Source organism: Barbus barbus (assembly GCF_936440315.1).
Source record: "Barbus barbus genome assembly, chromosome: 46".
NCBI lineage: Eukaryota > Metazoa > Chordata > Actinopteri > Cypriniformes > Cyprinidae > Barbus > Barbus barbus.
In genome coordinates, this window is record NC_136724.1 from 3,188,059 (window position 1) to 3,211,920 (window position 23,862).

Below are 23,862 nucleotides of genomic sequence, written 5' to 3' on the forward strand. Positions count from 1 at the left end.
TTTGTGATCATTTTGCACTGATAAGGGACAACACAAACTACGAAAACGTATTTTATTACATAAACAGTTTATACATAGAAAAACTATTACAGCTCTGCATAATCTGGGCATCTGAGCTGTCAGTTTATTCAAACATTGACTCGGCAATCAGTTGTTGAAGCTACAGTATTAAGGTGTCCCAGAAATCTTTTAGAAACCTGGGCCAAGTTTAAACCAGTAACCAGGCATCACCGCTGGCAAAGGGGCATGTCTGACTTTGACATGTATATATTGCCATTATTATGGTCTTCAATGATAATGTCAAGTTACTTTAATGTATTTGCACCAAAAAATAATAAGGATTTATGCTGATAATGTCCAAAACCACACTTTGCCAGGGGTGTTTCCAAACTTTTGGAGGGCAGTGTATCTGTAGCAATAACTTACAGGCATGAAACATTATTTATGACAATAAAGAGGTGATACCAACTTTGTATTGTATAAGAACTTACTTTGTATTTATGAGATTATTTACCTTACATTTTGTAATGAACAGTATTTATCTTATAGAATGTTAAAATTACTTTATCAGATTGGATGGTACCATTTCATAAAATCATCTCAAACTTTTTGTTTTAATTAGAGCTTATTTTTATATTGCTTGTGCCAAGTACTTGAAAAGGCTGCCTATTAATTATTACAGTGGTTATCAATCAATCGTTTATTTATTATTATAGCGGTATGGGTGAATCTCACAATTAAAGCCCCCCCCCCCCCCCCCCCAAAAAAAAAGAAACATAAATAATAAAACTTATTAAATAAAACAAAATTGAGAAATTTTTGCTCATGATAAAAAATGTGCATAACTACATTTTATACACAACTGAGACTTTTGCATTATTTTACAAACACTTATCATGATATATGCTTACAACTGTTTAGTAGTACAGGAGCCCCTACAGGGATATAGTGGTGGAAAGAATTCAGGAAAAATTTATTTTTCAAATTTTTTGCGTTTGTAACCGGTTCTACTCCACCCGCTCCGAGCAGGATTCGAACCGCGGTCTCCGGCGCGGGAGGCGGGCGCTCTAACGAGGAGGCTAAGGGTCACGGCCTCTAGCGTCAGTCGCCAGAGCGCCTCATTTTTGAGATCAGGGGAGTGAGGGGAGTGAGGTTTACACGCACCAGCACTTACTTGCCTACGTCTGTTACACTCACCCCCCTAAACCTCACTCCCGTCCGGATCACGGCACCAATGTAACCGGTTCTACTCCACCCACTCCGAGCAGGATTCGAACCACGGTCTCCGGCGCGGGAGGTAGGCGCTCTAACAAGGAGGCTAAAGGCCACGGCCTCTAGTGTCAGTCGCCAGAGCGCCTCATTTTTGAGATCGGGGAGTGAGGTTTACACGCACCAGCACTTAACTTGCCTATGTCTGTTACACGTTCTCTTGCAAAACTTTTGCATCGCCACGAGAAACGTTTCCTCGCAAAACTTTTGCATTCTCTCGCAAAACCAGTTAAATTGGGACACACACTTCCTCTTTACTTTACAGCTTGCAGTGGTTCATACAGATCTGTACGTTCACAGTGTAGTGTGTTCAAATCTAAGGCAAATATCAAGGCAAGTTTCTTGAGGCAAAGGAAAATTTTGCGAGAGACTGCAAAAAAATTGAAAAATATTTTTTTTCCACCACCATGTCCCTTTAGGGGCTCCGTAAGAATTGGATGGTGGTGATGAAATCAAAATGGTATCACAATGCAAAAAGAAAATGGTTCTAAAAATAGGCTTCATTTTAAACAAACATATTTATACAATAATATTGCACAATTTGTTTTACTTTTGATTTTGGAGTGAATTATGGAACAGGCAGTACGGATCTAAATCTGGATGTGAATAAAGTCTCTGCACATTATTGATCATTTGAAGCCTGAACTCATTCAGCAGTGCACATTCTTACGTGTGAATGTGTAATTATGTCATTATTTTTACATTCATAGTTTCCTGTTTAATCACAACATTATCACCACTGTGCCAAGAAGGAAGGCAGTATTTTTCCTTTCCTGTCCAGTCACTGCAGGACTGTTTGCACTGCAGTGTCTCTCACTGCACCTTGTTCTGAGTGACGGTTCGAGAAGCTAGCAGTTGGTTTATGGCATCATCGCTGTAGCCCAGCGTGTCTCTGAGAACCTGGACCGTGTGCTGGCCAATCACAGGTGGCGGCATCGGATTGCTGGACTCAAAACTACTGAAGCGCACAGCAGGACCTGCGTGGAAACAATAAATGAAGTCAAATAATTGTTATTTTGTAGTAAGCGTGCTTTAAATGTTACTGTTATCTGATAGAGTGCAGGCAAACAGTGAAGAGTTGAACTGGAATTCAGAATCAAAGACCCAAAGCTGAAATAATAGGTGACTCCCAGAACCACCCAAACAACAAACACACGATAACCAATGGTAAAACCTTATGTTAGTATATAGTGCAAAAACATAAAGAAACATATCATGTCACCTATGCCAAGGGTTCTCAAACTTTCTGATGGCAAAAAACCCTATAATGGTCCCCAAGAATGGAAGAGAACGATGAATCATACCTAAATTAAGTGTGTTAAGTCACTAAACAGAGCTTGAACGTGGCAGAACATACCTAATTTAGGCCCAATTTAAACAGTATGTTAGTCAAAATACAAAACATTTACAATGCATTTTAAACAAAGTGTAGGAGGGGCATTAGAAGAAATGGCTACGTCCAGTTACATTTACTCATAAACGTCAAACCTGCAGGAAAGTCCATAAAGTAACAGACTTACAATCTTGGAATATAAACACAGCCTACGTTATCCAAATGTGACATTTACAGAAAGATGATGTCAAAATGGATGAGTAGGTCATCTGGGTGAGTCACTTCCTCAAAACTCAGATATTGCTGTCATTAGGCAGTATTAGCATGTGCTTCCCTTTTCGTACATCTCCTTTCTTCCAAAAATGTTAATTTTCCTGAAACTAATTGTTTGTCTTCCCCCCACCATTCTACGATTTAACCAACTCTTGTTCCACGAAAAAGGAAAGAGACAACTGGCATTCATGAATAAGTGACACACACCTACATACTCCACACATTTCTTCCTTATTGCTTTGAATGAGTGCCGTCTCCTACGCAGCTACAGGTCACATTCTCATGAGTGCCGGAGCCAAACGCATCCCATAAATGTGTCTTGATTGCTTAACCTCCAACATCCAGCGCTTTTTCAAATGTTTTCAGGGGCCTCGCACAAAAGACGTGCGGTTTTCAAAACAGAGATGGTGCGTGTGGACCAGAGACGAGGCCTGTCGTTTGTAATTAATAGCACTTTGTGTCATTCTCCAAACGGACTAAAACAAGACATGCAGCAGATCACAGACTGGAAGGGGAACGTGGGCTACCGAAGCCCAAGTGACAGCACAAAAACATTGACTTTCTATTTAGATTCAGGCTATACAGTACATAATCATTTCCATATGTTCTCTTTAATTCAGATTGCTTCTGATGTGACAAAGATGAGCCTGTCGTAAAAGAGTCATTTCTGCAGTGTCAGTCCTAGATATCATGAGCCTAATACTATGTATTTGGACACTAAAGACACTTAATACTTCATGCATGACATTATAAATCAACTGCAAACGTGATGAATGAACAAACTTTGCTTTTCAAAGTCAGTTTTAGTTTTGGTCAACTGGTGTTGATTTTTAGTGGATGTATTAAGTCAGTTCTCCTCACGTTTACTCAGATGTCCTAGCTGAGTAACTACCAAGTGTCCAAATATTGTTGTCTTCATTTTCAACAGTATATCTATTGCTTTACAACTGAAAACTCAATTAACGTCTTTCTGTGTAACTTTTGCTTGAAAATTGCGCTTCTGCTTTTATGGAAGCTCATTTTTTAATCCCCATGTATTATTTTAATACTCCAAAATGTTCAAAAACATTTTGGAACAGATTTGGAGAAATTTAGCATAACACACTTGCTCACCAGTGAATGGGTGCCGTCAGAATGAGTGTCCAAAACAGCTGATAAAAACATCACTGCTTCTGGTTAAAATTCAAGTCCTCTATCAATAATATTGCTTTCACCAGTGAAAAAGTTCTGAATCAGGAGAGAAATATGCAAGCACCGTTTACAAGCCAAAACAGCTCTAAACAGATATGTGGGCAGATTTTGATGTGAGAGGACAACAGGAGATGCACTTTTTCACTGGAGAAACCATTGCTATGGACTATGGACTCAGAAGCATTGGTTTGATGGACTTTCATTCTGACGGCACCCATTCACTGGTGAGCAAGTGTGTTATGCTAAATTTCTCCAAATCTGCTCCCATGAAGAAACAAACTCATCTACATATTGGATAACCTGAGGGTGAGGGTATTTTTGGTTAAACTATTTAGGATCATAATGCAATCTAAACCAAGTAACAGTTTCTCAGGAGAAATATCTAAGCTTAAAAAGGAAGCTTAAAAAAAAAAAAAGTCTCAATTTTTTCTCATCTCATTCCTATCTAAATAACTGAAATGATACAGATCGAGATCTAATGTGTTCCTTTGCCATGCACTGCCTTCCTCTGTTGGTTCAGTGAGATGATGATCCACAAAATGGACCCAAATGATCACAAAACGAACTATGCAGACAGGTACTGGCGACTTTTTACATTAATTAAGATAAGAGATTCCAGACAGATGCAGAGAGAACTCCACACAGGAAATGCGCCAACACGAAGATGAGAGTCAAAGGGCCATTTAAATAAAAGAAACATCCAAAAAAGGAGGGAACAACAGATCTCAAACATGATTGTGTGCGTGTGTGTGGTTTCGCAGCCTCAGCAGTTAGAACCAATGCCTTAACCACATCCTCTATCTCCCCCTCCCTCGCTTCTGATCGACTAGCCGCAGGCTCATAATTGCCTCTTGCTCCCACATCTGCTTCTCCTCCGCAGGCACGGTCCAAGGTTTTCCTCTCGCTCTACCGCAACAAAGTCTGCTGTGTTCTCTTCTCCCATTCTGAACTTCATCCATTCTCGCTCTGCACCGTCAGAAGTATGACCGGATGACTAGACGCAAGACTCTGGACCTAAACTTACAGAAACATAGGGTCAAAAAATAATCACCCACACCTCAATTACAGAGACGTCACAGGAAACGGTGAATCTGGGCTCTTCAGACAAGCTCTTTAATCTGTTCAGCATTAAATTAGACTAGATTAGTGTAATCAAGTTGTTAATTTAAATTAAATGTTGTTATAAAGTGGCACCAATGAAGAAATGTACTGTGTGCAAGATCGTTACATATCCGAGGGTTCCCTTTTAAATCATGAGCGTGAATTCAAATTGAATTGGTCACACGATACAAGAAGTTGAAGAAAGTTAGAAAAGAGGAAGAAATTCAATTCGGGTAATGCACTGTGGGAAATAAAGTGTTCTGTTTATGATAGTAAAGTCATTTATAATGTTTTGTAAAAGATTTGTATTTCAAATAAACGCTGATCTTTTGAACTTCAAAGAATCGTTCCACAAAGATATGAAGCAGCACAACTGTTTTCAACACTGATAACAATCAGAAATGTTTCTTGAGTAAATCAGCATATTAGAATGATTCCTGAAGGATCATGTGACACTGAAGACTGGAGCAATGATGCTGAAAATACAGCTTTGATCACAGAAATAAATTATATTTTAAAATTCAAAATTCAAATAGAAAACTTATTTTGAATTTGAATATTTCATGATATTTTTTTTTTTTTTTTTACAGAATTTTGATCAAATAAATGTAGCCCTGGTAAGCAAAAGTAATGGTCATCTTTGACCAATAAAGTCAATCCAGCTTTAAAAAGACAGAAGTTACAGTTTTCCATTGAACAATTCAATTCAAATTGCAATTCTGTTTGCTCACTCAATTCAAAATAAGGAACTGATTTGGAATCCAAAAGCCTTTTGTCAATTCAATTCTCACTGGTGCTTAACCATAAAGTTTCCATGCAACTGCATTCAGCATTTTTAGGATGCATTTTGAAAGAAACAACTATATCAGCAAGCACATTTTTTTTACTACTGAATCCCTTTTCCTTAATCTGTGAAGCACATAAACATCATGGCATACATTTGTGCTGGAAAAGCTTAAAATAAGTTAGTTGTGAACATCAGTGCAGCGCTGAAGTGAGATGTTTGTCAGCTCCGATTCTCTCGCAGTCTCTCATGGGAGACGGGATTGAAAGATTACGGTGAACCATACTGACATGCTAAATATACAATTGTGCTGCTGATCTAAATTGCTCCTGACATTTTCCGAGCGATATGCATGCATGCATCATGTGGGCCTCTGATTGCATGTAAATATCATCATCCAACCATAAAGCGCACTTTCCTTCCTGACTGAAAAAAGATTGAACTTCGTTTTCCGGTATTTCCATGAAGATTCCCCCACGCTAGAGTAAATATCAGCGGCAATATGTTGTCGTGGTCACCTCTCCATTCCCTCGCAGATAATAGTTTCCTTGCTTCAAGAAAGACCTGTTAAAACTAGATAGTTCTGCCTGGTTCAGATTAGTTACACTAATCTATATCTGATCTACACCACTTTATCTGACATATATACGGAAATGCATGACACAGATAGTTCCGGCTGTGAAATCTGTGCCACATTTCAAATCACAAGCCGACATGCACACGCCTGTGACCAAACAGATCAAATTAATTCTAAATTAATGTGGCAAGTTGCTTAGCAACTGTAAACAGACCACAGATAGGCTAATGAACTTAGTGGGCAAAATGTTTATTAGTTTAACTTTAGTGTCCTCCTTGTGAAAACCTATCTTTGGCATCTCAACGAATGCTTTATAAAAAGCCAAATAAATATAAAAATAAGCTTTTAAAATGTAATGTTAAAGGTAAATATAGGCCTATTATAGTTATAGTTTTGGGTCAGTGAGTTTTTTTCATAAATTTAAATTTTATTCAGCAAGGATGCATTGAATTGTTCAAAAGTGACAGCAAGTTATTATATGCTATAGTAAATTACATTGTATAATTAATTCAGTTATTTTAAATTGTAATAATATTCATTATACCATGCTAACAAACTAAAACTACCTTAGCAAGTGCATAATTATAATGCATGATTATTTTTGTACATAAATGTTATATATTAAAAAAATGGCTTCTACTCAAATTAGAGTCATTTCATTAAAGAGAAAAGCACAAGATGCCATGTTTTACAATGATTAAAGAAATAGGTCACCTAAAACGCTGCTTAAAATGTATTCTCCCTTAGGCCATCCAAAATGATTTGGAGAAATTTAGCATTACATCATTTGCTCAAGCAGTCTTCAGTGAATGGGTGCCATCAGAATGAGAATCCAAACAGCTGATTAAAAACATCACAATAATCCACACCATTCTGACGGCACCCATTCACTGAAGAGGATACATTGGTTGAGCAAGTAATGTAATGCTAAATTTCACCAAATCCTTTCTGATGAAGAAACAAACTCATCTGCATCTTGGATGACCTAAGGGTGGGCGATAATTTTCATTTTTAGTGAACCTAACTCGTCTTCTACCACGCTACAATCCAACCCGCTCCCTAAGGTCGCAAAACTCTGGACTTTTGGTAGTACCTAGAATAGCAAAGTCCACTAAAGGAGGTAGAGCTTTTTCACATTTGGCTCCCAAACTCTGGAATAGCCTTCCTGATAACGTTCAGGGTTCAGACACACTCTCTCTGTTTAAATCTAGATTAAAGACACATCTCTTTAGCCAAGCATTCACATAATGCATCTTATAATCTTGTACTGCAGTTATATCTGATCAAATGTACATTATTATTATTCTTTAGCTTGGATTGAACAAATCATTTTTGCTTAGATAGAACAGCAGCTACACTAATTATGTCTCTATTTGTTTCTCTGTTGATTAACATCCCATGGTAACTAGGAATTACAGAAGCTTCAGTCTGGATCCAACCCTTAAATGATCTGAGATGACCGAACACCTGAGAAAAGATAATGCCAACCCCTCAGAAGACCTCAGAGGATGCCAACGCTCAGACAACATACAGAATTACCACATTTTGCCATAAGTTAAATATATTAAGTTTCTGCAATATATAAATATATTGTGAAACTTAATTTCCTGCTTTGCAACGATTTGTATTGTAAAAAGCGCTATACAAATAAACTTGAACTTGCATACTCTCTGTATGCAGTGTGTATGTGAAGAGCATCTCCGGTTCTGCCTGGCTGACAAAACCAGAGGAAGAGAAGGAAAGAGAATAAAGCAAATTTCCCGGTGGAGATCTACAGCGCTGAGTGAAGTGAAGAGAAACAGGTCTCAACCGCAGTGGGGACTTGAGAAAGAGTACAGATCATTTATCCTGAGTATTGTAAAAGAGTGATGGGATTTCAACAGGCAGAACTAGGACTATTACACATGAACAGTTATCTAAGTGTACCTGCTTGAATGTAAGCATTTAAATTAGACACTAAGACAAAAGATTCAGTTGCATTGTGAAAATAGAAACCAAGGCCATTGTTAGTCACGCAGCACTTATGTCATGACTACATTTATGCTCTTGTTGACCTTATTTATATGTTAAACCATAGTTAAAAGCATAGTTCACCCAAAATTGAAAACCTGCAGAATATTTATTCAAACTCATCTACATTTTGGATAGCCTGAAGGTGTTGCTCACCAGTGGATCCTCTGCAGTGAATGTGTGCAGTCAGAACATCACAATAATCCACACCACTCCAGTCCATCAGTTAACATCTTGTGAAGCTAAAAGCTGCGTGTTTGCAAAAAACAAATCCATCATTAAGATGTTTTTATCTTCAAACCATTGCTTCTAGGTAAAATACAAGTCCTCTCTCATTAATAATGCTTTCTCCAGTGAAAAAGTCATCTGGTCTGAATCAGGAGAGAAATCAAGCACCGTTTAAAAGTTAAAACAGTGCAAAACAGTTCTAAGCAAATATGTTGGCTGATTTTGATGTAAGTTGACAACAGTGGAGAGAATTCTTCACTGGAGGAAGCGCTCTTATGGATTAGACTCATATTTTAGCTGAAAACAATGGCTTAAAAACGTGCAGCTTTTGGTTTCTCAAGACTAATTGATGGACTGGAGTAGTGTGGATTACTTGTGGATTATTGTTTTTATCAGCTGTTTGGACTCTCATTCTGACGGCACCCATTCACTACCGAAGATTCATTGGTGAGCAAGTGATGTAATATTACATTTTTAATAAAGTAACAAACTCATCTACATTTTGGATGGCTGAGTGCGAGTAAATTTTGAGCAACTGTTCCTTTAATGTAATCCACATGCATTACGTCTGTAATAATGTCACTGTCATGTGATTTAGCATCAGTTACATTGCCACTGCCATTCACAAATCCCTCCTTTGGCCTCATGGGATAGCAAAGTGTCCTTCAGATGCGATTTCAGAATCACGCCGGAAGTAGTAAAGGTATTTTTCTTTTTATACTATAAAATTGGACATACTCGGACATATAGTAGGGAAGTATTCGGATGCACCTTTGGCAGCACTACTTATAAAACCTAAGCTAAAAAGCATTGTTAAACACTTCTTTCATCTCTGAATCCGTATCCAAGATGTTAAATATCGATTATATAATTACAACGCAAACAAGCACGCAAGTGACCCGTAAACAATCCAATACATCCAAATGTTTATGAAAACCATGTAATACCAACTTAAACAGCTTTCTCTAACATGGAAACATCCACATTTATCTCTCTTCCCCTGCTCTGTTTCTAGTTTGAGATGGAGAGAGAGAGAGAGATACAGAAAAAGAGTGGGTGAGATTCAGCGTGAATTCTCTTGCGTCCCGGAATGGCAGGCTCGAGCTGTCAAGCGGAGATGAACATCTTCATCTCAGGTGCTTTGAGCCCACGCAACAAGTAGCAGTCCTTTTATTAAACCTCTCAGCTTCTTTTTAACTACTCACTGCATCTTTAATGGGCGAGGGAGAGAGATGACGACTGAAGAAGAAAAAATTGAAGCGGTGTTGGATAAAAGGAGAATGTGAAACATACATAAGAATGGGAAACCTCATTAGATTATGGCATGAGCAAAAAGAGCAAGGAATTCAGACTAGCTGGCAAGTGCTCCTACTCATATATAAATAAAATAATGTACGAGGTGCTGCCTTTGTAGACTGAGACAGCAAAGAGACGGAGATGGTGAAGATCTCTGGAAACAGTGAGTTACAGCTGATTCTTTTTTTTTTTTAAAGGCAGAAATAAACTTTTATTCATTCTGGCTTGGTTAGTATGTGAAGACTTTTGTGTGTATTAAAAAGAGAATATGGCCAATCAAACAGTGGTAAATAACATTATGAGCCCCCTCACTGTCCACATCCAGGGAAACACAAAACCATAGGCCAAAACTCATTTCCGACATAAAACTACAAAACTGGCACAGGAAGACAGGCTAAGCCCTGCTGTGTTATAAAGAAATGTTTCAGGTTCAGTACACGTGAAGCTCTATTTGTGGCTTAATGTCCAAAACCCAAAATATAAATTCATCTCCAAGTGCTTGGAGCAGCGCATTTACAATGGAAGTCTATTAGGGCATCAGAAATGAGAAGCTCATATTTACTGAGCAAAAAAACTGTTTCTCTTTTAAGTAACATCTTGTGGCTACCTTAGAAACTTTGTGTATTGGTCAATGACATGATGCTCCTTTTATCTATTATTTTAAAGATACATAAATGTGATAAGAATACATCGCTGATAAGCATGTTTTTAATTTTTACATTAAAATTAATTCCGATAATATTTTGAGATTATAAAGTCCAATTATAATAGATAACTGTCCTGATGTCATAATTAAAACAACAATAATAATGATTACAAAATGTATTAAAAGAAAAACTATCCTTGAAAAACATATAAAAATTGAATTACCCCCCCCCCCCCCCCCCCCCATTTTTTCACAAAATTAATGTGGTGCAAATAACTTTCATTTCACTAAAAAAAAATATATATATATTATAAGTTCAGGCTGTGTGTGGGTGGTGTGACTCCCCCAAAAGTGAACATTTTTGAATGATTAATTTAAAATATTTCACTTAACCATTAAAACATGTACAGTCACACACATTTAAGGCATAAAGAAAATTTTAAAGAAAATGTCAACATCCTTCAAAACTATATAGGTTTTTCAAATATAAGAATGCAAGGAGTAAATGTATAAGAACTTAAGGGCCACACATTTCTTATTATTATTACTGGACTATTATGTCATTAATCTGTATTTTATTGTTACTTTTGTGTTCACTGACATTGCCACACATGCTCTCAAAGAGCCATAATGTGCACATTTCTTTTAATATAGGAAAATATTCCATATGTGTGTGACGACATCATCTTGTCCCATAAAACAGCCCAGAGAAAGCGAAAATCATCAAAACATCAAACCTTTGAGACCTTGCCACATGACAAACAAATTCCCTTTGAGAAGCTGAAGGTGACCTAAATGCTCCAACAAAACGAAAACAGCCCGAAGGAAAAGAAATACGAAGGCTTCTGATTTGAGAGCGGTCTCTGCTGCATCACAGTACATGTTTGCAGTGCATACTTAGCTAAATCTACAGGGGGCATTACGGCAATATCAGTGCTAACAACCCCAGATAGCTGGCTCAGGGTGACGTCAAAGCAGCTCTGTGTTGTGAGGGGATCTGACAGACTGTGAACATAAACGCTCTCATTCACACAAACTCTGGCCCCAGAGACAACTAAAACACATCTTTGATGTGAAAAGGATCATTTTCAGGAGCTGCAGCTTTACTGATCTACCAGTCATCTTGTCTTGAAGACTTTGTGTCCGAAAACGGTGTTTACTTCTTGATTTTCTCTCAGAAGAGTCCGTCCATGTGTTCTAAATGTGCGGAAGAGCAATGAACGTATGTAAAGCTGCACTAAATGCAAAAATTGATTGCTTTCATGTTTAAAAAAATGAATCATTTTTTATGGATACACATGCATTTACTGTATGCGAGTACAGGTGTAGAGATTTGAATATCAATACTAGGGCAGAGGTACATTTTCCATCAACTTTTTTTTATTTTTATAATGTGACTTACGAAACATGATTTACATATTGATAAATCATTTGGAATTTTATGCAGCAGTAACACAAACAACTTGGGTAAACTTTGATTTGTATGGAAGCATGTTTTGTTTATATCTCGTAATTCTGACTTTTTTTCTCGCAATTGCGCGTTTAAATCTAGAAATTCTGTCCTTTTTTCTCGTAATTCTGACTTTTTTTCTCGCAATTGCGCGTTTAAATCTAGAAATTCTGTCCTTTTTTCTCGTAATTCTGACTTTTTTTTCTCGCAATTGCGCATTTAAATCTAGAAATTGTCCTTTTTTCTCGTAATTCTGACTTTTTTCTCACAATTCAGATTTTTCCTTGCAGTTGTGAGTTTATATCTCGAGATTTTGACCTTTTTTTTCCTCATAATTGACTTTTTTCTTGCAATGTTGACAAGTGCAAGTTTATCTCTCGCACTTCTGACTGTTTTCTTACAATTCTATTTTTTTTCTTGCAATTCTTACTTTTCCTTGCAATTGCGAGTTTAATTCTCACAATTCTGACTTTTTTCTTATAAATTTTACTTTTCTTGCAATTGCGAATTTATCTCTCGCAATTCTGACTTTTCTTACAATTCTGATTTTTTTCTTGCAATTCTGATTTTCCTTGCAATTGCGAGTTCAAATCTCACAATACTGACTTCTTTTCTCAGAATTGTGAATTATAAATCCAATTCTGCAGGGAAAAACCACCAACTTTTACTTTGCCGCAATTGTTGCAATTAAAAATTGAATTGCTTTTTTTTGCTGCTGATTGTTTTGTGGCAGAAACTGGCTTCCATAAATTAGGCTTCAACTGAAAAAACTCGTCCCATAAATTGCAGCATCACAAAAAGTTGAATAGCTGACAAGAACATGAAGCACAATGACAAGCAGAGCCTTTCTGGATAAAAACTTCACCTGTCAATTCATATGAAGTTTCAGCACAGACCAGAGGAGAACGGTGAGGGCGTTTGGGAATGTTACGTCAGAGGAGATGCACTTCCCCTACAGCCTTTCCCACCATCTCATGTCCGTACCTTCTCATTCGTAAGATTTCCCTCAGGACTGCATTCGTTCATCCGGGCCTGGCTCTGAGATGGAGGACGGGGGTGTTCAGCTCTCTGAAGTGTGTTGTATATGTTTCAATAAGGTTACAGATGACAGGCACCAGGGCTTGACAAATCATCTAAAGTTCACATCTTATCAGTTCAAAACAAACCAACCGACCTCAATGCACAGAACAGCACAGCTATGTGGAAATGACTGTAGGGCACATACATGATTATAGCCTTGCTTTCAGGTGTTGATTTATATATATATGAAGAGTTCAGATGCAAAAGCCTCTAAGTGCCATCTTAAAATTTCTTCTAAAATTAGCATTTTTCTTAAGCTCCTATGTTTTTGTTCAGTTATTTGATTGCATTACTTAATTTACATTAATTGCATTACTTAAGTTACTTTTTATGGAAAGTAATGCATAATATTTCAATTTTTATCACCTGAGCTGTGCTTGCTTATTCATTTTAAAAAATATATATATATTTGGCAACTCTAAAGGCCCTTTTACACCAAGTGTGAAATGAATATTCATCAGGCTGAAGTGTCTCTGCCTCTGCACTTCACTCCTGATTTCTTGCACTACTAACGGCACTGGCACTACTTATTTAAAAAGCATAATTTTCTTGTAAATTTAAAAGTAATGCGTTACTTTAGTTACTTGAAAAAAGTATTCTGATAATGTAACGTAGTAATCTGATTGTTATTTGTAATTCATTGCCCCCAACATCCCAATTTAAAATGCTAAATATCAAACGTGTGATAACACTGGGGTGGATCTGCAAGCAGACTGCGAGGTTTAAGATTTGAGCTGTAAACACCCCACATTACCAGATAATGCAGTCTGAACGTGATAACCGACCAAAGCCCTGGACAAGACTTTTTCTGTTTCTCCTTTAGCTTAAGCCAGACTTTAGAGTGATGCATTGCACATTTCTGACCAGCGATCATCACTATATACAGAAACATCAAAAAACAGAACTGTGTGATTCAGAGGAGTCTCACTACATCAGAGCACACGCCGTGTCTTCACACTTCAGAAAGTTGAGATGTAGAGCTTGGAGCTGGCGTATCGTTCTCTGGGTTTGACAGCTGAAGAGCACATAATGTGCACCAGCATTTACGTGTTCTTGCAGAATACATGGACAATTACATAAGATGGTAAAAATCTGTGTGTTATTATGGAACACATCAAACCTGCTAATGTCAGGAAAAGAACAACTCCCAGCAGCAGCAGCAGCGAGAAAACCCTACAGCATGGGCCGTTTCACCGAACAGCGCTATAAAACTACACGTCAACAACTATAAGAGCAATTACCCTGATAATAGAATTACAGATGGTTAACTTTAATTGGTCATGAATCCTAATCATTATTTGTAAAACTTGCTTACTGCTATTATAGCTAAAACTGCTGAAGATTTCTGAAATCAAATTAGTTGTTCTTTTTGGACATCCTTTACTCACTATGTCAATCCAAACCCATATGCTATTAATTTTGTGTTGAACTTTGTTACACAGCTCTAGGTCATACAACAAGGGCCCATTCGCACAAAGAACGACAACAACAACAATAACTACAATCACAAAGTTTGAAAAAACTCTGCAAAAATAAATGTTTACTACTGTATGACTCAAGATGACCAGCAATATAGTACAACAGAGATAGAGACCACTTTTATTATAATTCTATGGTGGTTTTTGTGTGTGTTTTTTTTTTGAGGTTCCCTGTAAAAAAAATATATATATACATATATATATATTTGAAATTGTTATTTATATAATGTTACTTAAATTTATTTCATTCAAACTGTTCCTTTAAATTAAATTAGTAAATGTATATACTCAGATTCCCTAAGGATGTGTGTAAACGTGGGTTGGACATAAGAGGATTTGTTTCATTATCTAAACTTCCTTAATATATTCATTAATTGTCTCATATATTAAAATAAATGAGAATATATCACCATCTAAGTGTGTCTTATACAATGCTTCTGAATTAAACTCATCTTTAAGGATGTTTACATATTCCTGCTGATTCCTTTTTTTGTGGGAAGGAAGTCTGCTGCAATACTACACTGATTTACTGGTTCATGCTCTAATTATTCTACATATGCACAAATACATGCTTCTCTCTTACCTTTCCCACATCATCAAATGTTCACCTTAACCGGTCAGATTTGCAGCATCACAGAGAGCCGCAAACTCCGCTAACAAGAAGCTTCTGCCAAGGGCCTTTGGTTTAAATAAAGGGGTTTATTTTGGGAAGTGCCTCACAATACACTGTCCTGCACAATCGCTAATGAGGCAGCTTCTCGCAATCAGCGGGACAAAAACATCCTCTGAGCCCATTTTGTGCTCGCTCTCTGGTGACTTAAAAAAAAAGCCGGACAATGTTTCTTAACATGCATTCCTGTAGTTTCACCCACAAAGGAATGCCTGCGACTCTATTATCGTTATTCTGTGGTCGTTAGTAATTTGTCGATTATGTAATCCGATAACACTTGTTGCTCTCTGATTGTTTCATCAAGCCATTTTGGGCTTATTCAACTGCGATGCATCTCTGACATCCATTACATAATCCTTGCTTACAGTCGACGGCAGCTAATGGCCAATTTCGCGCCTATGTTATTCAAGACTCCATTTTTGGTTCTGCACATTAGACGAGAAGAACAATGTTGTGCTTTAGAGGGAATAAATAGCAAGGTACCAACCGCTGAGCTCAGAAACATTTACTGCAACACGTTAGATAACATGACAGAGTCACCAAAGGCTGGAAATGCTCCACATGTGCAGCTGCCAATGAGAAAACAGACAGAAAACATGGACAGACAGGGATCTCATGATAACAGAAGTGGAAGATTAGAGGCCTCGAGTGTGCGTTGTGGTGTTGTAGTAAATTTACGGGTCAGGGGCGAGGAATGCGGAATGGAAAAAGGTGTTTGTTGTGGTTTCTGCCCTTTTTTTGGGAGAAATTCTTCACAATCATCCTTGATTTGGCTCGGATGGAGACAACAAACGTGCAAACAATGAACTGGTAAACAACCGTTCGTAGCCATCAAAGGACCCGCCTGATTATCCCGCGTATCATTCCAGGGACAGTTGACGCAGAATGCATTTGTTTTGTGGTTGTGGAAACATGCAGAATTCGTTGGAGCGCAACTTGAACTGCATTTTTGATGCATCCAGAAAAGATCAAATCGCGGAAGGTGAGGATGGCTCTTCGCTGTGGTGTTCCTAAAAGGAAGTAAACAGACTCTTTGTAAGGTTTAACCAACTAGCCATGACAAAACCATTAGCGGTCCATTCTGCCAGTGTTTGCCATTTAGTCACTGAAGGGACGAAGCATAGATCATCAGCAGGGGTCGTACGCATAAGTGGCGTGTATTTGTGTGTTTACAGAGCTGCAAACCGCAACTAAATTCACTGTTAGCAAAACCACCTGTCTGGAGCGAGTCCATCAGGGTCTGACATTTGAAGCAGCACCAAAACAGAGTCGCTGAGAGAAAAATTACTGTACGTTGTCTTAACAAGAGCCAACATCTGCATTTAACCTTTCTAAAATGTTGCCTTTCAGCTCTACATTCTTTTCTAGGGGCAAAACGCTCAGCAGCCCAGTCTGTTTTGGGGATCAATGATCGCTTGTTTCGCATATGCGGACGATCAAACGAAAGGACGAGTTCAGAAAGCGTCTCTCAGGGACTCTAACGCCGGAGAATGAAAGAGCATGGGGTGACTCATGTCAATGGAGAAACTTTTATTTCATTGAACGGACAAAGACAAGTCAAAACAAAGCATCAAAACAAATGATTCTCCATTGTTCGATACAAGAGAGTCACAAAGGGATGTAGAACTCTTCAAAGTCCAAGGGTCTAGACGATGAGATTAAGTGCATGGGTGATTTTTGGAAAGATAGCATAGAAAAGCAAAAGAAAGTTCAAGTGTACAAAGGTTAAAGGAAGAGTTCACCCAAAAATGAAAATCACACTTTTACACTGTTAGACATTTCAAAGGGTTTTTAAGTTACTGTAATTAAGATTTACAGTAGCAAACTGTACTGTTTACAGTAAATTACTGTATCCAATTCATCAGTATACTACTGTAATTCATTCATTTTCATACAGATTTCATTAGAATTTATTTTTTTTACATAGAAAAATGTTTCTTCTAAAATGTTTCCTTCTGTGTTCCAATGAAAAATACACATTTTGAGTAATGATGACAGAATCTAAATTTTTAGGTGAAAGGTTACAGAAACTGGACGTGTTTCTGAAAGAGTCAGAAATTAACTTTTCCGTTAAGGGGCGATATACTGTATTTGCCCCTAGGAAATATTTTCCAGGGAATTAAAAAAAAATTATATATATTTGTCAGGGCAATTTTTATAGTTACCTTATTAACTGTATTGGTAAATTTAACCATCTACTTCAATAAATCAGAATAATTTAAACTGTTACAACAACAAACTGAAACTGTATAATTTATAAATAATAATAAAAAAAACTCCTGATATAATCACCGAAGCTGCGAAATGAATCTCTCATGAAGTTAATTTCTTGTGCGCACTCAACAAAACTCTGGTGTTTTCAGTGCTGACTAATTTAATCACTTCTAAATGGCCATTGCATTCAGAAATGTGTGATTGGTTATAAGGCTCAACGCTGTAAAAAAACAATCTGATGCAGCGTGCACAGATCAAAATGCTGTGAAATGACACTTTTCACATTTCATTTTCGCTGTGAAAGCCATAATAGATTTAGTTTTATTATGCAGGGTCAATTTCTGCCCCTTTATCTTGAATTTGTGAGGTATTTATGTTCATCTTGGTGGCATTTTTTACCCTAAGATTTTTGACCCTGGTTTCTAATATGCAGGTGTCAGTTTTACCTTGGAATACATGCTTAAAAGTGACCAAAATTGGGACTTCAGAGAATATTTTGCACTTCACCAACAGCAAATGCTATACAAACCTGGCACTGCTATCCTTCCTGATGTTGGGTGGTCCATTTCCAAAATAAGGCCATTGTGAGCAACCTGGGAATGGAGACAAAAGAACATGAGCCAGAGACAATTACTCATGCCAGGTTTTTACACTCCTTTTCTTGAAGCTATTAACTCACTGTCTTCTCAAAGACCACACAAATTTGCCATATTAACTTTGACTTTTTCAACAGAGACATTTTATTTTACCAAAGAAAAGCAAGGTTCACAGCTCAATATTTATGAAGGGTAATGGGATTGTTACGGATGGACTGATGTATTGTTGATCATCATTTTGATTGCTCATACAAACATGTTTCTCAACCTGGTGATACACCATAACTACATTAAACAATATGCCATAAATACATTTCTACTACAGTAATTTTAGTTTTGTTACGTTAGAAAAGGTGCAGCACTCACTCTTGAAGAGATCAAAACTTTATTGGTTAAAATGACGTTTTGACCATTATCAAGGCCTACATCAGACCTAATGGTTTTAGTTTTAAAGTTCGCCTAAATATGAAAATTACACCACTGTTCAAACAATAAATGCTTTTATTTGGTAAGGATGCATTAAATTGATCAAAAGTGACAGAAAAGCCTTACGTTACAAAAGACTTTTCAAATAATTGCTGTTGTTTTGAACTTTCTATTCATCACAGAATCCTGAAAAAAGCATTAAATATGAAGCGGCACATCTGTTTTCAACATTGATAATAATCAGAAATGTTTCTTGAGCAGCAAATCAGTATATTAGAATGATTTCTGAAGATCATGTGACATGATGCTGAAAATTCAGCTTTGCATTTCAAGAATAAATGACATTTTAAAATATAAAACAGCTATTTAAATATTAATCATATTTCACAATATTACTGCAATTTTAATTAAATAAATGCAGCCTTATGAACATCATAGACACAAACATTGGAAATTGTTCTGACTATAAACTTTATAAATAGTGACTGGGGCTATCAAGCTTCAAAAACGACTAAAAATGGCACATAAAACTCAAACAATGTGCTCAAAGTATTTTTTTAAGTTATCACCAAAAATGGCGTTATTTCCAGAAAATCAAAAGTCACTGTCCTGTGAACGAACGCCATCATCTGAAACAAGCGCATGACTTCAGAACACTTTGAATAAAGTACACAAGTCATATGGATAATGTTGTGTTGCTTTTTTATGTCAGTTTCCAGTTTGACAATATCCATCCAGTTTCATTTTCATTATGAAAAACAGTTGCCAGGGTATGCTCAAATTTCAGTCTTGTGCTCGATGGAAAAAAAACAAAGTCATACAGGTTTGGAACGATGCAAGATTGAGCACATGATGACAGAAGTTTCTGACTATTCCTTTAATGCACTAAATTGTGTGTGGGTAAAGATGAAAGGAAATGTATATGAAAACAGATGAAGTGCTGGAGTTGGCATCTCTTTTTGTTGTTCTGTTTGGCTCATGAGACTCCAAACGCCACTCAAAGTCCGGCGTCGGTCCCACCAGAGTCCAGGGCTCTATGTAGTCTGTCAGAGTGCATTAGTGTCATTAGCGCTATAGGTTCTCATGTCACTGAGCTGAAGCCAGACAGTTATGTAAGATGATGTCCAGACCACCAGACGTGGATGACACCCTTGTGCTCTCTCTCGCTCACTCTTTTCTGTTCTCCTTCCCAATGTTTCCCTCTGTGTACTTTTCTGACTCTTCTGGGGAAAGTTCCAGATTTTGTGAGATAGGAGCTCTGCACGATGTCATGCTTTATTTAGAGGCAGTTTGGATGCGTGGCGCGCATGCCGGCTCTCTTAGGGCCGTCTGAATGATGCGATCATGGGTAATGTGAGTGTTAAGGATGTGGCTTCTGATTAGAGAGCTATTCATCCAATCTCCTTCTCTCTCTCTCTCTTTTTTTAACCCAACCTTGTTTTCTTATCAGATTGTACAATATGACAGCAATGAGATCCTGGGTTAAGTTCATGACAGAATACAGGATGTCAATGGTCATTCATGCTTGCTTTGATTTGATTTTTTTTGTGTATATCCTGGATAAGACTTAACTCTAAGATCGGTGTGTCTTAAAACACACACACACACACACACACACACACACGTTTGTTTCTGTGAATTGTGGGGACGTTCCATAGACTTCTATTACTTTTATACTGACCAAACAATATTTTCTATCCTCTAACCAAACCCTAACCCTAAACCTACCCCTTACAGAAAACCTGTTTGCACTGTTACACTTTCAGATAAACATCTTTTCCTATTTTTAATCATTGTTTTCCCCTCGTGGGCAGGCCGGTCCCCACAATGTCAAATATTTCAGGGTTAACTATCCTTGTGGAGACATTCGGTCCCCACAATGTAGCGTAAACAAGTACACACACACACACACACACACACACTACACTCAACTATTTTCTTTGTTCACTAGCAATATGGATATTGTACCATATTGCATGAATTACAAGAGAATTGTAATCTTTACATTTTTGTGAAAATCATGAAAAATCCCACCTCAGTGTCATTTCTTTCTTTCTTTCTTTCTTTCTTTCTTTCTTTCTTTCTTTCTTTCTTTCTTTCTTTCTCTTTCTTTCTTTCTTTCTTTCTTTCTCTTTCTTTCTTTCTTTCTTTCTTTCTTTCTTTCTTTCAGAGATGAATATTTTATGTATTCTAAAACAATACACACCGTTAAATTATTTATTTACTTCAAAATAATGATAAAAGACAGTTATAACGGGCGAACTTGTTTGGCGTTTTGGAAATAATGCCAAAACTGTGGGAAAAGTGCAATATGTGAAAAAAAATAAAACAATTCAGAACGTAAAAACCCATGATCATGTAATAAAATTATGCAAATTTTTATGATGGATTTTTACAGTTCAGGACTGAAAATCTAGAACAATAGTAAAGTAGTAAATTCTAAAGTAATGGCATTTGAAAAAATAAACGATAGTGAAAAGTAAGTTTCAATGTGACCTTCATATAACAAACTGGAATAGCTGAAATCTATTCAGGTATTTTGTGTGTATGTGTGTGTGTGTGAGAGAGTCCATTGGCTCCAATGTGGGCAAAACATTGCAGAAACTGACAGAAATCAGTCAAACGACACAATGTATAATCGGCTGTCTGTGAGCATGCTAAAACGATCCAAGACTTCCAATTTTGCTTTTGAAAACAAATCTCAAATAGAGTCTCAGATGGCAAAAATCACTGTAAAAGTCCAAGATGTGTGCATAATGCTTTAGTCAGTCTGATCATATTCATCACAAAAGGCTCAATTCTGGGATCTGAGAAAGGCTTTGATTATTATATATTTTTTTTGCATCACAAGCTGTAATATGGAAACGGTTAAATCAAGCTGGATCATTGGGCTCCAGGCCATGAAGCCATACATTCACAACTAGCTCAGTCAGTGTGTGCATCATCCAACATATCCGCCATCTGTCTTTGAAATGCAAATCGCCGAACAAAGGAAGGAAAGGTGGAGTAGATGCACGGCAGCAGAGCTATTTTCTGGGGCGCTTGGATGATGCGCGGCAGGAATAATCAACTGACAGACGGCTCTGTGTTACAACTGGAAAGAAACGAAAATGCTAATATATAGAGGACAGAGGAGAGATAATGGGGGAAGCATAAAAGAAGGGAACAGGATAATGATGATGTGTTTTCCAGGGAAAAGCTTAGTAATGGATCTGATGGAATGACTCTTTTTCAGGAGAGAACAGAGGGGGGTCTCCACAGTCCCCTACTGATGAAGGTGACCCTATGACCAGCGACAGAAACAAGCCAAACAGACTTTCAACAAACTATAAGCTACAGGAATCTCATACCTTTGAATGTGTGTGTTTTGCAGCTGGGATGGCTGTTCTTTTGCGATGAAGATGTAATGATCTAAAGATCAGCGTTAGGGAGTAACTATAAGAACATTTTTGGATATGAGAAGATGAGATGTTTTAGTTGCTTGTTGCTATGATGACTTGTTAGCTCCGGACAGACGACACTTGTCCTGTAGTTTGTCTTGAACTCTTATTATTTTTCTATATCCTTAAATAAATCTTGGGTAGTTTGTGTTATTTTGACTTTTAAAAAAAATGTGGCACTTGAAATAATTTTTTTCTTTTTAAATAAATAAATAATAAACAAACAAACAAATAAAAACAAATAATAACAATAACAAATAAATACTGAACTTGAGCTGAAAATGACACCACGGTTGGGAAGTTTCCTTCCGATGCTCAACGCTGGAGATTTCTTGCCACATCCTCCCTTTGCAGATTTGGAGGAGGCAGGGTGAGTAACTTAAGGCTTCTCCTTTATGAATTATTCGGTCAGAGTGACTTTGCCTAGGAATATGATGACCTGAGTGATGTCAGAAGCTCTGTGGCTTGACGTGTCAGAACGAATCGAGAGAGATCTGAGAGTTTCATGCGCTCAAACCCTTCAGAGTCATTAACTCTATGAGAGCACACGGACAGGTGAAGGAAGGAGCAGTTCAGAGGTGTTGACGGCTGATGGATAAGAATAGAACACTGCAGGGATGACAAACACTTGTAGGACAAAACCAGGAAACGACTTTGCATTTCAGCACTGAAGTCGATGCGCTTTTGGTTAATTGTCTGAAATGAGGTCTATGGTAAAAGGGACAGTTCACCCAAAAATGAAAATTCTGTCATTAATTACTCACCCTCATGTCGTTTTAAACACGTAAGACCTTCGTTCATGTTCGGAACACAAATTAAGACATTTTTGATGAAATCCGAGAGCATTCTGACCCTGCAGAGACAGCAACGCGACTGACATGTTCAAAGGTAGTAAGGACATCATTAAAATCAGATGTAACGTAATAAAAAAAAAAACCGTAATATTAATATGTAATTTAAAGCAAATAGTTTAATTTAGCTCAAAGGGAATCATTTATGATTTTATAGGGAATTTGAACAGTGCCTGGGTTTCCTTTGTGTCGTCGTCGTCGTCGTTTTTAATGCTTTTTTTAAAAGCATTAAAAAAAATAAAAAATCATACCGGCCTCAAACTTTTAAACACGGTTTTTCTCAATCACAGAAAGCTATTAGATGCTATTACAAGACTTGAAATAAGTCATAAGGACTACTTATTTCTGTTTTGGAGCTTGATAGTTGCAATCACTATGAACTGGAATAGAAAAGCATAAAGATTGAAAACATCTAGCTTGTATTCCACAGAAAAATAACAGTATACAGGTGAACGCGAGAATGATAAGTAAACAACAGGGTTGGGTATTGACAGATTTCACAATTTGATTAGATTCCCATTCAAAAGCTCTTGATTCAATATAGATTCATTTGTATATATACAGTGCCCTCCATAATTATTGGAACAGTAAAGACAAAATTGCTCTGTTGGCTGTGGAGTCGAGACATTTGCAAATATGATTAAAAGATGAATATGAGACAAAACTACAGAATGTCACATTTTATTATTAGCCGTTTCAACATGTTTTACCAAATAAAAAGAACAGCACTTTTAGAGTTCATCCCACTCATTGATGTGAGCATAAGTATTGGGACAGTTGAACATAAGGCAGATATAAAAGATTAAAAGCTATTATTTAGTTGCAGATCCCTTGATCACAATCACAGCAGTGAGTCTGTGACCCATAGACATCACCAGACTCTTGCTCTCATCCTTTGAAAGACTTTTCCCAGCCTTTAATGCAGCCAATCCCAATTGTTGCTTGTTTT

At 37.2% G+C, this 23,862-nt stretch overlaps 1 protein-coding gene across 2 annotated transcripts in view; it reads right to left on the reverse strand.

The window, feature by feature from the left end:
* Positions 1 to 687: 687 nt before the first annotated feature.
* sugct (succinyl-CoA:glutarate-CoA transferase) overlaps positions 688 to 23,862 on the reverse strand; it is a 108,640-nt gene continuing 85,465 nt past the window's right edge. For both annotated transcript variants that reach the window (XM_079409618.1, XM_079409617.1), the window contains exons 13-14: positions 18,130 to 18,193; positions 688 to 2,246 (exon numbers count right to left, since the gene is read on the reverse strand). In XM_079409618.1, the coding sequence (XP_079265744.1) occupies positions 2,083 to 2,246; positions 18,130 to 18,193 (228 nt within the window). In that variant the 3' untranslated portion in view covers positions 688 to 2,082. The remainder of the gene's footprint in view (positions 2,247 to 18,129; positions 18,194 to 23,862) is intronic.